Source organism: Protopterus annectens, chromosome 13.part0 (assembly GCF_019279795.1).
Source record: "Protopterus annectens isolate FY-2018-M chromosome 13.part0, PAN1.0, whole genome shotgun sequence".
Classification (NCBI taxonomy): Eukaryota; Metazoa; Chordata; order Ceratodontiformes; family Protopteridae; genus Protopterus; species Protopterus annectens.
This window is the reverse complement of record NC_056747.1, coordinates 510,831,772-510,846,988: the sequence shown is the minus strand read 5'-3', so window position 1 is coordinate 510,846,988 and position 15,217 is coordinate 510,831,772. Positions and strand designations below refer to the sequence as shown.

Below are 15,217 nucleotides of genomic sequence, written 5' to 3'. Positions count from 1 at the left end.
TTATATTTAATCCGACTTCCTACCAAGCTATATATACAATTCACTATTTCACCATCTTCCAACTTGTCACCTTCGATCTGACAAAAATTTTCTTGACATTTGTAAGTCTTACAAAAACTGCGATCAATGTCTGTACTCACACTGTGTACAAAACCCTGGAATATGATCTCTCAAAAATCAGGCAGTACATAAGCATTTATTTAAGCTGCAACTAAAAGAATTTCAGTCTCGCTCCTGGTTTTCCACTTGGTACTTTCCTGGCTAAAATTTCAGCTCCTTCTCTTCTAATACATATATACCTTCTGTCTCGTCTTTTCTTTGTTTTTATTTCCCTTAAGTCTTACTCTTATTTCTCTTACTCTTAATCTTGCTTTTACTCATTGGGCCAGATTCATTAACGCCTACACTAAATATACACCCCTACATTTTTGTGCTTTCTAGGCACTCAGAATGATTACACTAAATGTACATGTAGTCTACACTTCGTGGTGCCCTTTATGAAGCCCCTTGATATTTAAGACTGCAATGTCAGTAAGAAAACTAAAATCAGGAGGAAGAAGGTGCGAGTTATGTTTGTGTTGTCTGTTCGCTCAGAAAGGAGTACATTTAGTGTAGGCATTAATGAATCCCAGGGATTATTTCTCCTTCCTCCCATATCTACTTCATTTATTACCTCTAACAAATGCTCTTCTTCCTCTCCCTTCAGTTCCTGTCATCCTTCTTATTCATTGTTTGAATTTCTCACACTGACATTTGCTTTATGAGTGAATAACAAACTCTCACACTTATAACACATCAGTACATTTCAGTGTGCTATATGATGTTGTATTTATGTTTTTTAATGATGGTATATGTGTGTTATTCTACATGTTGTATGCATATTAATATTTGTATTAGTCTATGCATTTACAGTATATTGCATTTTAGCTATGTATATGTATTTTCAGTTCATTTACTTGTGGAACTTTTCTCCCAGGGCTTCCACTGAAAATGGATAAAATGATCCAGTCAGACTATCTTGGTAAACAAATATCAATAAGTAAATAGCAACAGCACCCCCCCTTTTCATGGCATTTCATGTGAATGGACTAAATTTCATCGGCCAGCATGAAGAATTCAGTCTGTACCCACTAGCCATGAATCATAATAGTGCTATGAATGGATTTGAGTTTCACCCACAATGTGTCTACAGGCCAAACTGAGCTATCAGCTGATGGTTACTCGCAACATTTGGCAATGCCCATGACTCTGTTCAAAAAAAAAAAAAAATAAATATGTGACCATACTACATAGAACTAAATTTAACATAACTGTATAAGAAAAAAAAACTTCACTAAGATATCACATGCAGCCTGGAACTCACTTCTACCCGAAACATAATTCACCAATGACCCCACACCAGGGGTCTGCAACCTTCACTATCAAAAGAGCTATTTTTCACCCCTCTTCCACCAAATAAAATTCACTGGCAGCCACAAAATCTATTTGAACCCTAAAATGAAGATAACACAGCGTATAAAGTTTTATATATAATTATAATACTAAATTTAAAAGAATTAAGTTCATAAGAGCAATATTTAAAATCTGTCCCTATTTTTGTTCCTTTGTTCCCCTTTATTTGTGGCTCTGTCCAGACTTCTTGTGGTAAGACTTTGAGAGGTAAGAGAGATGAAACCTTTCAGGAGATGACGCTGTCGTCAGGGGATCATTTGATCGCTCTCATTGTGTGTGGAATACATGGCAACAGAAGCCATGTTATTCTAACAAGTTTCTAGGAGCAATATTTGAAGTCCGTCATTCGATCACTCTGTGTGTGTGTGTGTGTGTGTGTGTGTGTGTGTGTGTGTGTGTGTGTGTGTGTGTGTGTGTACGCGCTGTACGGTAGAGTGGCCATTATTTTTCAAAACTACAGGGAGCCAGTGCAGAGGGGTGGAAGAGCCACATGCGGCTCCAGAGCCGCAGGTTGCAGACCCCTGCGCTACACCTATTGTAAAGAACCTCAGACAGTACATGCACAATGAACGCAAATGCAACTTACGAGTGACAATGAACAAAATGCTAAATTAGCACACCATCAACTTTCTAGGAATTGTAACAATATTTGTAAGAAGTACAAACAGATACGAGTCTTTGATGCAGAACTACTACTAACATAAGAAAGCAATAAAAATGGCAATTTAATTCAATCCTAATTTTTAGATTGTAACATAACTCATCTTCTGAAATCCTAAATTAATGTCACAGTATAATGAATATTAATAGATAAATGGTGCTAAGAGTGTATCTGTATAAAAATACTGATCATTTACAATATAAACTGCAGGACTACCACTGGCCTATGTCATGACTGAAAACAATAAATACAACAGTCCACCCAATTAACAAATAAATAGGTAAAATAAGTTCCAAATGTATTGCCAGGGCTCTTGAAGCAGGCTTTATATAAGTGAGGCTTCTAGACATTTTGCTGCCCTGTAGAGGGATGTCAGTGTGTGCCAGTGATTCCCTTCCCCTCCATGGGTCCTTTAGAAAATGTTGACTGCATACTACTGCTTCTCCTGAGGAAAGGGTTTAACATAGGGTGCATTTCGTGTGACTACTCTTCAACCAGGAACTGTAGCTATCATATTATATAGGGTCATGTTTTCAAACCCAGTCCATTGATCTGGAAGGTAGAAATCCAGCTGTTGCCAGTAAGTGGCATGATATTGTGGATTCCTCCACCTAATGTGATTTTTTTTTTTTTTTTTAATTAATTTATTTTTTTATTTTACATGATCTTGAGTTCTCATGTGACATGTATGTTGTTTGCATATTGTCTGGGGTGAGCAACTACTGCAGATTTGAGCAATTTGAAGATCACAGGACTCCCAGGATAGCTTATGATCAGACTACAGATTAGAATGTCATATTTTAGTAGGCTTGCATTATTCTACTTTAATTCCGTGTACATTATGAAGATGAGATGTAGATGTCTGGCATGGTGCATTCATGCGGTTCTTCTAGTTGCCTCAAGTCCTTCTCAGTTTTTTTATTTCTGTTTCAGGGACAGTGGGGAAGATATTGAGCTGAACTCCTGCTCTCAAGGCATGTGTCAAGCCAGTGGGGACTTTCCTATAGTATCTCCTTGTACCTGTGAGTTGCTTCCTGATGGTAAGTGGTCTGGGTTTAATGAGACAATCATTTGTCCACAATCTATATAGATTATGCAGGAAGGACTCATATCTCTCTTTTTTTTCTTTTTTTTTTACTTTGTCATATTTCTTAGGACTTGAACATGCTTATATACAAGACATTGTGCTTGGTGAAATTATACAACATCACATTAATGTGATTCTGGACCTTTGAGACACTGCCAGTTTTATGCAGCACACTTGTAGTCTCCAGTCTATTGCATGCAGCCTCATGATTTATGCAGGGCCAAGCTATATGCACATTAGCTTCAAAATACAACTTCAAACAAATTCATCTTTTTTTATTTTTCTTAGCCAAGAAAAAAACATTTCAGAGCAGTTCAGATCCTTTTAAACCACATTGAGACTTCTGCAGTATATTGTATACATAAATATAACCAGATAGTCAGAACCAAAATCAGATTAAATGTATAGTTTGCTGTCAGAGATGGAAGATTTGTATACTGTCAACATGTATAAGATATATATGTCAATGTATCAAGCCTGGCTAACTCTCTCTAGAATGTGTAAAAATCTCTTAACCAGTTTACTGTGTAATTTAATTTAATCCTGACTTGTGCTCAGGATTAACTGTAACCTGTGGAATTTGTTTAACTTGCTTACTTATGTAATCTCTGTAAATAGTCTGTTTGTAATATGTAATGCTGGTATTACATAATGCTGTATCTGCTTACCCTTGGAGCTTTTCTCCCCGGGCCTCCGCTGAAAATGGACATGCATCCAGTCGGACTATCCCGGTCAACAAATGTAAAATAAATAACAATAAAAATAAATGTAACTGACTTCTTTTTTCGGCTGTTCCTGTTATGGGTCACCACAGCAGATCATCTGTTTTGATCTTTTCCTGTCCTCTGCATCTTGCTCTGTCACACCAACCACCTGCATGTCCTCTCTCGTCACATCTATAAACGTTATCTTAGGCCTTCCTCTTACTTGGCAGCTCCATCCTTAGCATCCTTTTCCCAATATACCCAGCATCCCTCCTCAGCATATGTCCAAACCAGTGTAATCTTGCTTCTCTGTCTTTGTCTCCAAAATGTCCAACCTGAGCTGACCCCCTAATATACTTATTCCTAATCCTGTCCATCCTTGTCACACCCAGCACAAATTTTAACATCTTTAACTCTACCACCTCCAGCTCTGACTCCTGTCTCTTCATCAGTGCCGCCATCTCCAACCCATATAAAATAGCTGGTTTCACTACCCTCTTGTAGACCTTCTCTTTCATTTCAACTGGTACCCATCTGTCACAAATTCCTTCTGACACTCTTCACCACCCACTCCACCCTGCCTGCACTGTCCTCTTCACCTCTCTTCGACAGTCACCATTATTCTGAACTGTTGATCCCAAATATTTAAACTCATCCACCTTCACCAATTCTACTCCCTGCATCCTCACCATTCCTCTGACCTCCCTCTCATTCACACACACATAGCTGTCTTAGTCCTGCTGACCTTCATTCCTCTCCTCACTAGAGCATATCTGTACCTCTACAGGGTCTCTTCAAACTGTTCCCTACTCTCACTACAGATCCCAATATTATCCGCAAACATCATAGTCCATGTGGACTCCTGTGTGATCTTGTCTATCAGCCTGTCCATCACCACTGCAAATAAGAAGGGGCTCGGAGCTGATCCTTGATGTAATCCCATCTCCACCTTGAATGCATCCCTCACTCCTACTGCAGACCTCACCACTGTCACACTCCCCTCGTACATATCCTGTACCACTCTTACATACTTATGTGCCACTCCCAACTTCCTCATATAATACCACAACTTCTCTCTAGACACCCTGTCATATACTTTCTGTCCCAAGCCCAGGTAAATGGGGAGGATTATGTCAGGAAGGGCATTCAATGTAAAATTTTTGCCAAATGACATAGGATGACAACAGTACAGATTTTCATACTGGATCGGCTGAGGCCTGGGTTGACAATGACTACCACCAGTACTGTTAGCCAAGAGGCTGCTGGTGGAAATTGGGCTACTGTTGGCTGGAGGAGAAGGAGAAGAGGAGGAGGAAAGCATGTGCAAAAGCAAGAAGAGAGGACATAGGTTAGGCGCGTGGTCGTGAGGGTAGGAACCTTGAATGTTGGCAGTAAGACTGGAATTGGGAGAGAGCTAGCTGATATGATGGAGAGAAGGAAGGCTGATATATTGTGTGTGCAAGAGACCAGATGGAAGGGGAGTAAGGGCAGGTGCATTGGAGGCAGGTTCAAATTGTTCTACCATGGTGTGGATGGGAGGAGAAATGGGGTAGGGATTATCCTGAAGGAACAGTATGCCAAGAGTATTTTGGAGGTGAAAGGAATGCTGGATAGAGTAATGTTTATGAAGCTGGAAATTTATGGTTTGATGATGAATGTTAATGCATATGCTCTGCAAGTTGGGTATGCAATGGATGAGAAAGAACCATTTTGGAGTGAGTTAGATGAAGTGGTGGTGATTGGAGTGGATTTCAATGGGCATGTTGGTGATGGAACAGGGGGGTGAGGAAGTGATAGGTAGGTATGTTGTTAAGGAGAGGAATGCAGAGGGTCAGATGGTAGTGGATTTTGCGAAAAGGATAGACATGACTGTGGTGAATACATATTTTAAGAAGAGGGAGGAGCATAGAGTGACATACAAGAGTGGAGGAGGATGCACACAAGTGGATTATATCATATGCAGGAGGGCCGGTCTGAAGGAGATTCAAGACTGTAAAGTGTTGACAGGGGAATGTGTAGTTAGGCAGCATAGGATGGTGATCTGTAGAATGATGATGGTGATCAAGAAGAGGAGGAGGAGGAGAGTGAGGGCAGTGCCAAGGATCAAATGGTGGAAGTTGAAAAAGGATAATTGTGAGGTGGAGTTCAGGGAAGAGTTAAGACAGGCACTGGTTGGCAGTGAAGAGTTATCGAATAGCTGGGTAATTACAACAGAGCTAGTAAGGGAGACTGCTAGAAAGGTGCTTGGTGTGACATCTGGACAGAGGAAGGAGGACACGGAGACCTGGTGGTAGAACAAGGAAGTACAGGAGAGTATACAGAGAAAGAGGTTTGCGAAGAAGTGGGATTGTCAGAGAGATGAAGAAAGTAGATACGAGTATAAGGAGATGAGGCGTATGGTGAAGACAAATGTGGCGAAGGCTAAAGATAAGGCATATGGTGAGTTCTATAAAAGGTTAGATACTAAGGAGGGAGAAAAGGACCTATATTGATGGGCTAGACAGAAGGATCGAGCAGGGAAAGATGTGCAGCAGTTAAGGGGGATAAAGGATAATGAGGGAAACGTACTCACAAGCGAGGAGAGTGTGGTGAGCAGATGGAAAGAGTACTTTGAGGGGTTGATGAATGAAGAGAATGAGAGGGAAAGGGAAGTTTGGATGATGTGAGGTTAGTGACTCAGGAAGTGCAGTGGATTAGCAAGGAAGAAGTAAGGATAGCTATGAAGAGGATGAAGAATGGAAAGGCTGTTGGCCCAGATGACATACCTGTGGAAGCATGGAGGTGTTTTGGAAAGTGAGAGGATGCGTGAATAGTGGAGAAGTGTTTTGGTACCGATTTTTAAGAATAAGGGTGATGTGCAGAGCTGTAGTAACTACAGAGGGATAAAATTGATCAGTCACAGCATGAAGTTATGGGAGAGAGTAGTGGAGGCTAGGTTAAGAAGGAAAGTGATCATTAGTGAGCAGCAGTATGGTCTCGTGGGGGAAAGAGCACTACAGATTGCTCTGAGGGTTTTGATGGAGAAGTAAAGTGAAGGTCAGAAGGAGTTGCATTGTGTCTTTGTGGATTTAGAGAAAAACATGTAAATGACTGTGGTTCAAAATTACATTAAAAAAAACAAGAAAAAAATTCTAGGCCAACTATATATGAGTTGAACAGTAGCAAATTAATATGCAGTGGAGGTGCAGACAGCATGAAGAATTATGAAGAGAAGTTTTATGATACTGTCCAGGAAGTGGCAACAGAAATATTCTAAATAGAAAGTTTAAGGAGGCAAAATTATTGTCTGTGAAGGCTTTATAAGTGGCGTTGGAAAAGAATAGTACAAAAGTCAATGGAGAAAAGGAAAAACATGTCAAACAAAATGCAGAGTTTCAGAGAACAGGAAGAACAATGGGTAAGAAGGCATATTTATGTAAGCAGTACAAAGAACGGAAGAAGGTAACACAATGGGAAGACAAGAGATCTCTTCAATAAGACAGACCATATTAACAGAAACTTCCAGGCAAAAATGGACACAATAAAAGACAAAGATGGTAGGGACCTAATAGAAGCAGAAGATATTACGAAGTACTAGTGTGACTATAAAGAACTGCATAAGAAAGACTGTAACATCACTGATGCATACGATGCTATGTTTTCTGCTCTGCATCCTGGAAAGTAAAGTTAAATGGGCCCCAGAAAGCCTTGGTAAGAATATTGTTGCAGAAAGTAGAAAAAGTCTGGCTGACTTGCTTAAAATCCTACAAAATGATAATGTTACTGTTACTTGGAATTCCACAAGAAAATATGAAAAATATTAAGTGGCATTTGGATTGGAAAGGTCAGTTTATATTCCAGTCCCAAAGAAGGAAAATTCTAACAGTGCCCACATTGCTAAGCGGTTACACTTGATTCACACGCAAAAAGGTAATGCCCAAAACCCTGCAAGATGGACTCCTGCAAGCTACACAGGCACCAGAAATCAAATAGACAACATCAGCTGGGTAACAGAGAAAACAAGGGAGTTTCAGAAAAATATTTAGTTCTGTTTTATTGACTACTGTAATACCACTGACTGTGTGGGCTATAGCAAACTATAGCTAGTTCTTAGAAAAAACAAGTCACCTTACTTGCCTCCTGAGGAATCTGCATGCAAAACAGGAAACAATTAGAATTAAGTATGGAGTAGGTGACTGGTTCAAAACTGAGAATGAAATGAAACAAGATTGTATATTGTCACCCTTCTTTTTAATTTATATGCTGAATATTTTCATCATGCGAAGTGCTGGGTTAGACAAATCAGATGCTGTAATCAAAGCTGCTGGAGAAATATTAAAAACCTCAGGTATGAAGGTGATGCCACTGTGTTGATTGAAGGTATGGAAGATTTGAAGAGATTAATGAAGGTGAAAGTAGAAAGTGCAAAAAACCTGCCTTATTGTTCAGCATAAAAAATGTCATGTTGTTGCATCATTTCTCTATGAATAAATGGGGAAAAAGTGGAAGCAGATAGATTTTATTTTTCTTTATTGCATTTATTTATCCTTTGTTGACTGGGTTAGTCCCAAGAGGCTAGTAGCCACTTTTTCAGAGGAGAACCAAGGTGGTATTTACACTACTAGGGGAAATCTGGCCAGGGCAATGGGAAACTTCCTCTACTTATTCTTGTGAACAAAGTGAAATGTTTTGCCTGAAGACTTCCAGCTTCCATTCTGGGAACAGTAGTGGCCTGGAGAAACAGGGAGAGAACAGATGGAAGCACCTTTGATTCATGAAGACGTAAAGTTAAATGTAGAGAAGATGTCCTAGTCTTCAAAAAATGTTGATAAGGAAATGGGAAGAGAAGGAAAGGTGGCCAACCCTTCTACATGGGTACTAGTGTGTGAAATGGGAGCAAAAGCAGTTGAGCCTTTACAGGAGTAAGGAGGGAGCGGATTAATGCAAACAAAGGAAGGGATGGCAGTCGAGCCTTCTCTGAGGATGTTTTTCAGCAAAATTTATTTAGGGAAGAGGAAGGACAACACACAAATGTGTTGTCAGAACTCTCCAGTCGAAAGGGTTGTGGGATGAGTTATTTATGGATTTTAGTGGATGCATGCGATCCTGAAAGTGGCAGGGACATATCATGGGGAGATATTATGGACAGGATGCTGGAGGAGGAAGCAGATAATATACAGAAAAATGTAGCATCACAGAAGAAATTGTATGTAGAGGTGGTGAAAGTAAGAAGAGAAAAAGGAAAAGAAAACAATGAAGTGACAACAAAATAGAAGAAAAGTTTCACAGTGCAGATCTTCAGTAAAGAATATAGCAATAACCCACGCCTGGGTGTGGGTAATGCTGGATTTACCCACGGTTGGCATGGTTTGGTCCCGAGGGCGAAGCCCGAGGGACCAAACAAAGCCAACCATGGGTAAATTCAGCATTACCCACACCCAGAAGTGGGTTATTGCTATTATACCATGACATTATTTAAGAAAAGAAACTATTACTTTTCTTAAATAATGGCATAGTATAATGCCTGTTTACTGCCCTTCCGCAAGAAATGTCTGGCATCCGGCAGTTCTGATGTACTGCGCGCCGCGCAGTACATCAGAGTTGTGCAAAAGCAACGGAGAAAGCAAGATCTCCGTTGCTTTTTTTTTTACTGTTTTCGCTATGTTAAATGGGTTTAACATAGCAAGACAGTTTTAAAATAAGCAACGGAGATGTCCGTTGCTTATTTTAAAGCTGTCTCGCTATGTTAAACGCATTTAACATAGCGAGACAGTAGAGTTATACTAATGGAAAAAAGTCCGGGCGACCGGACCTTTTTCCATTAGTATAACTCGATTTACAATGTGCACGCTAGCCAATCAGCGTGCAGGTTTTGGGGGGGGTCATGGTATAATAAAGAGAAATGGTCAGATATAAGGTATGGGAGGAAGTAATAGTACCCCTTGAAACAAAAGTTTGAGAGGTTAAGAGCTTTTATTCATATAAACAAAGATACTTTTTGTGGCATTATTTTTGAGACTAGACACATCATGGAAAAATTCCTGGGGAATATGAAAAATAAAAAAACTGTGCTCCTTGGAGCTTTAGAACAGGTAAACACAGTGTGTGAGAGATATAGATACACAATGTCATTGGAGGCAAAGCTCTCGCATACACACATGAAAAATGCAAACCAGGTTGTTAGTGTTACAGGGAAATACCAAGGTCCATGCCCAAAGTGCCCATAGTATATTCAAATACAAAATAAGGAATGGAGGACAAAAAGCCTCAGACTCAGTATGGTTTAAAAGTTTAATTTTGATGCAAAATACAAGAAAGCGTTAAGAGCTTTCATCCCTAATAACAAGCAGGACTTCAGAACAGTCATTATTTTCTATAGTGCACCTATATAGCAACTTGATTACACAATTGATTAACAAACTGACTGAATTAAATTGCTTCAGCAATACAAAATAATAAATAATTATATGAAGACAATTGTATAAAAAACATGTTAAAACATTACCAATTTTAAATGTTACAACTTAGCTGCTGTTAATTTTAGCACAGTGTTTATAGAAATCATGGCATTTAAGCCTGTTAAAGTACTGATGTTTAATCTTAATTGTCACTTGAGCTCAGGGTACTCTAGTGTATCTTCAAAAGTCCCCCTCTCGGGTTTGGTAAAACCTGTTCCAAAGTAAAAAATAGGAACATTACATTGCTTACACACATTTGTTTATGTGTATACAGGGCATTACTTTCCTGTTGGGTTTTAATTTCATAACAGTGTTCATATATATATATATATATATATATATATATGTGTGTGTGTGTATATATATATATATATATATTTATATAGTTTAACTTCATAATCTCAAAATGCTGAAACCTCGAATTTCAGCATTTCAAAACCATGAAGCTGAAACTTCAGAATGCCGAAAGTGCATATGACCGAATTCAAATATCTGGAATCCGCGCTTATGCATTTCCGGTACGTTACGTGAAGTGTCTGTTTGGGATGGTGTTCGGAATGTCAGGTAAGTGAGTGTATGTGAGCATTTTTCTGACTTGTACGTTTGAGTTAGGTTAGGGAGGTGTATGTTGAGATGTGAGTGTTGGATGTGTTGGTGTTTTTGTGTGTGCGAGAGACTATAGAATGTCTGCGTGTGATTGTTATCTCGGAGTTGGTATATATAAGTAGGGGGGTGTGGGGGTGCAGGGGGGCTTGTCCCCCTGCATTTCTGTATTGTAGGTATGTGCCTGTGTGGTGTTTTGGTGTGTTTATTTGTATTGTGGTGTGGGTGTTGTGGTTTGTGTGGTGTGTGTTGTATGTTCATTGTACTGGTTTCGGCTTTGTAAGTGTCGGTGTTGTGATTGTTTTGGCTTCATGGTCTCGAAATGCTGAAATATGAGATTTCAGCATTTCGAGATTATGAAGTGAAACCATATATATATATATATATATATATATAAGTACTCTTTCCATTTTGCCAATGTAGAATGATTGTCAATAGTCACAAAATGCTATATATATCACTCCAGTAGTATTACAATCACAGTTCTTGTTCAACTTAAGTTCTTGGGGGATTGTTGTTAATTCTAATAACTGCCCCACAAATATATGTTTACATTGATGGCATGATCCTCATTTCAATATGCACTTATTTCTCTTAACAGTATTGTTTATTTCACCATAAGCATTTCCTCTTTCTAATTTCTCTTTTAGATTTCATCTGTCACTTAAAGCTAAAAAGAGGAGCTAATCCTAGCTTTGTACTAATGGTTATATCACTACGTTTAAGCTTCCAGTCATTCATAACTATATTTTAATGGCATTGGAGGTATTACCAAACTTAAGAGCCATAGTATTTTCATAATTGTTTTCTTTTGCAGTGTGTGTCACATCCTTATTTATTCCTCTACCTAAAATATGATAAAAATGTGTCTTTTTAAAAACACTTCCTTTTTAATTTCTTCAAGAAAAGTAGGTGGATATCCTCTGTTGAGAAACAAATCTACCAACTTATTAATTTCCATTAAAAAACATGCATTGTCAAATACAATTCTAAATATTCCCTCTCACCATCTGGCCTTTCACTAAACTCTTTTTTTTTTTTGAAAGGAGGATGATTGCTGGAATACTGTAAAAGTCGGAGAAGGTCAGCTTTCTGTATAACCTTGATTTAAAATTGCGAGTTTCAAGATCTTTATATAATTTCACCTCTTGGTAGTTAATAACTAACTGAATATGTAAATGCAAACCTTAGAAAATCAGTTGTGGAATTTAGGGATACATCACATTTCTAAATTATGAATGCATCATCCAGGAAGTGTACATAGGTGACCACTTCATTTGTATATTGGCAGCTAAATATTAATTGCTCCCCAAACCATAATACAATACTCTGGTGTAAAGGGGCACAAGCCACCCCTATTGCTACACCAGTCCTTTGCTTGTAGTATTCTTCCTCAAAATAGAAAAAAATATTCTCAAACATTATTTCCATAAGTTCAGCTAGCATGTTGACCTCTGTATTTTTCAGGGACTTACACTGCAAACAAGCCTCTTGAAACCAATCAATGCCTATATAGTGGGGTATACATGCAAATAACTCCTAACATCAATTGTGACTAATAAGTCATTGTGGTAAAACACATATTTTATGTGTTCTAAAAAAATCCCATGAATCCTTGAGAAAATATGGAAAGTTGCTTAAAAAATGTTTCAATGTTCCATCAGTATAAACTACTAGGAGGGTGGCTTTTTGATCCTAAGGCAAATACTATAGGTCATAGAGAAGGATCATGAATATTCTTGGGTATTTTGGGTATCCTGAAAATGGCTGGAACTCTGGCTGCTCACTCAAAATGGCACTGTTGCTTGCACGTACTCAGTAGTTATATGCATATGCTGACTCACTGGAAAGCTTCTTAAAGGTGTATCACACACTCTGATCTACATACTTCCTCTTTACTGAACTGCCTCATATAAACAATAATATTTGAATAGGCATGCAATTATACAGACACTAATAAAGAAAAACAATGGTCATGTCCAGGTTTCTGTGTATCTGGAACTAGGTTTCTAGATGTGACCTGATCTTGTGACATAATAGTTTGAACTGGGTTTAGCAACAGGCACAGTCATTTGGGAATATTCTGCATGAGGACTCTTGGGGATTTTCTCAGGAACAGGGATTACTGACGGAATGTCCTCTGCAACAGGAACACTGGAAAAGTTACTCTGAAAACCTATGAAAACTAGAGTCTTTTGTCACAGGCAAGATGCTACAACACTGGTTCAGACACTGGTAACAAATGCTTCTAATGTCATCTGAATTACACTCCTTATGATTCTACAGTGTATGATTTTGGCTCTTGATAGAAACGTTTCATAAATCCAATGTAATCAAAATCTTTTGATGTCTGCATCCTGACCATCTCCCCTTTTTTCAATGAACTGACCAATTTGCTGGTTTTGTCATAGTAAGGGTTCTAGGACAAATGCTTCTTCAACAGTTGGGCTTTTACTGCTTTGTTGTCCTTAGCACTTGGAACCAATAAATTACTGCTGATTGGTAATATGGTTCTGGTTTGTCTCAATATAAGTCTGTGGGCAGGTATTGGAAGTTAGGTTGGGAAGTAAGTCAATCTCAAACCAATTTGAGTAAGAGTCTGCCAACACCAAATAATGTTGACCATTCCACTCGGATATCTATGGCTACTGTTGACCAATGTAGTTCAGGAATCTGGCTTAACTGAAGTGGTTCTTTTTGTTGATGCAGCTGTGTACTATTACATACTGAACAAGATGAAAGTACTTCTCAATATCTCGACATAGAAGGCCAAAATACTAGACCTCTCACCCTTCTTTTAGTAGAATCAGTTCCTGGGTGGCCATGATGCAAGATCCTAATATACCCTTGTTGCAAAGATTTTGGAACAATCACTTTGGGACCTTTCATGATGATACCTTTGTCTGACAAAAATCTCATATCTGTATGGAAAATAAGGTTGCACTTCTGCTGGTAAACAAAATTGTTTTGAAGGCCATCCCTGACTGACAGAGGTTTAGCTTTTGGAGAATTGAATCTGAAGCTGTGTGCATTCTGAGCTCATCGAGACATGTGGAAGAAAAATTTCTCACTTCCATTATTTCAAAATCAAGTTGCTCATTGTTATGTTGTTCTGTGTTTTTTCTGGTCTATCTAGATAAGGTATCAGCAAGATAAAGAAGTTTGCTTTTGGTGTAAACAAGACTGAAATTTTACTTTTGCAATTTGAGCGTCATGTGTTGCAATCTGGCAGGAGCTGTATGCATAGGCTTTCTCAAAATAGTTATAGTGATTGGGGTTCAGTTTCAATCTGGATAGGTCGACCATAAATATATTCATGGAACTTCGAACATGCAAACACAATTCCTAAGAGCTTTCTCAATCTGGGCATATTGCATCTCAGTTTGGGTAAGAGGTCTCAATGCATAGACTGCTTGTCTACCCTCTTGAAGAGTGATTGCACTTAGACCAAATTTAGAAGTATCACAAAATATCAGCATACTCAGAAATAACAATTTGGGTGAAATTTGAACTGTTTTCATTCAGGCTTACATGCTGGACTTCTTTATTAAGTGAAAGCAGTCCCATTTTCAAACTGTCTCTGAGGCCTAATAATGACTGCACATATCTCTCTTGACTATGAAAAATGGCAAGTTATAGCTGTTCCCAGCAGAGTAACATGAAAGCACTACTGAGCTTTTGGTTTAAATCTCTTCACCATTGTAAGCAACAAGCTTCACACACTTTGTCAAATCAGGTTCTTATGCAGCTTTTACTCTAGCAAATGTTTCTGCTGACATAACATTGCACTTTGAGCCAGTATCCGCTTTGAGCTCTACGGGACTGTCATTACTCCAAACAGTACAAAAAATCTCATTCCTTGCCTGCAAATCTACTGCATTGATTGTTTCATCAAGCAGAGAAACACCATCAACATAAAAAGTAGGGTTGCAGCTCTCTAATTGATCAACTTGTCTCTTGGAGTGCCCTCTTTTAATAAAAGAATGTGCCCTATTTGAGTTACAAAATCTTTTGAAGTGATTCTACTTATTGCACGAATGGCACTACTGACCAAAATATAAGCACTTTTCACTTTTGGGTTCATGATTACCAACACAATTACAACAGTTGACTATGAAGCTGGGTGGGGGCACATGTTTTGACTTTGCTGACTCACCTTTATGCTTCAGTGAGCATATTCTGGAATTTTCTGGAAAGACTCCAGGTTTCCCAGGGACTGTTAAAGGACCTGCAGTAGCTGCCATGTGCTTGGGCCAGTTTCTTTTAACCAAGT

At 38.6% G+C, this 15,217-nt stretch overlaps 1 protein-coding gene across 2 annotated transcripts in view; it reads left to right on the top strand.

Annotated features, from left to right (window-relative positions):
* SH2B2 (SH2B adaptor protein 2) overlaps positions 1-15,217 on the top strand; it is a 466,753-nt gene that overhangs the window by 304,329 nt on the left and 147,207 nt on the right. The window contains exon 4 of one of the 2 annotated variants that reach the window (XM_044054137.1): positions 3,053-3,153. In XM_044054137.1, the coding sequence (XP_043910072.1) occupies positions 3,053-3,153 (101 nt within the window). Of the gene's footprint in view, positions 1-3,046; positions 3,154-15,217 lie in introns of both variants that reach the window. The other variant, XM_044054136.1, reaches the window with a different exon arrangement.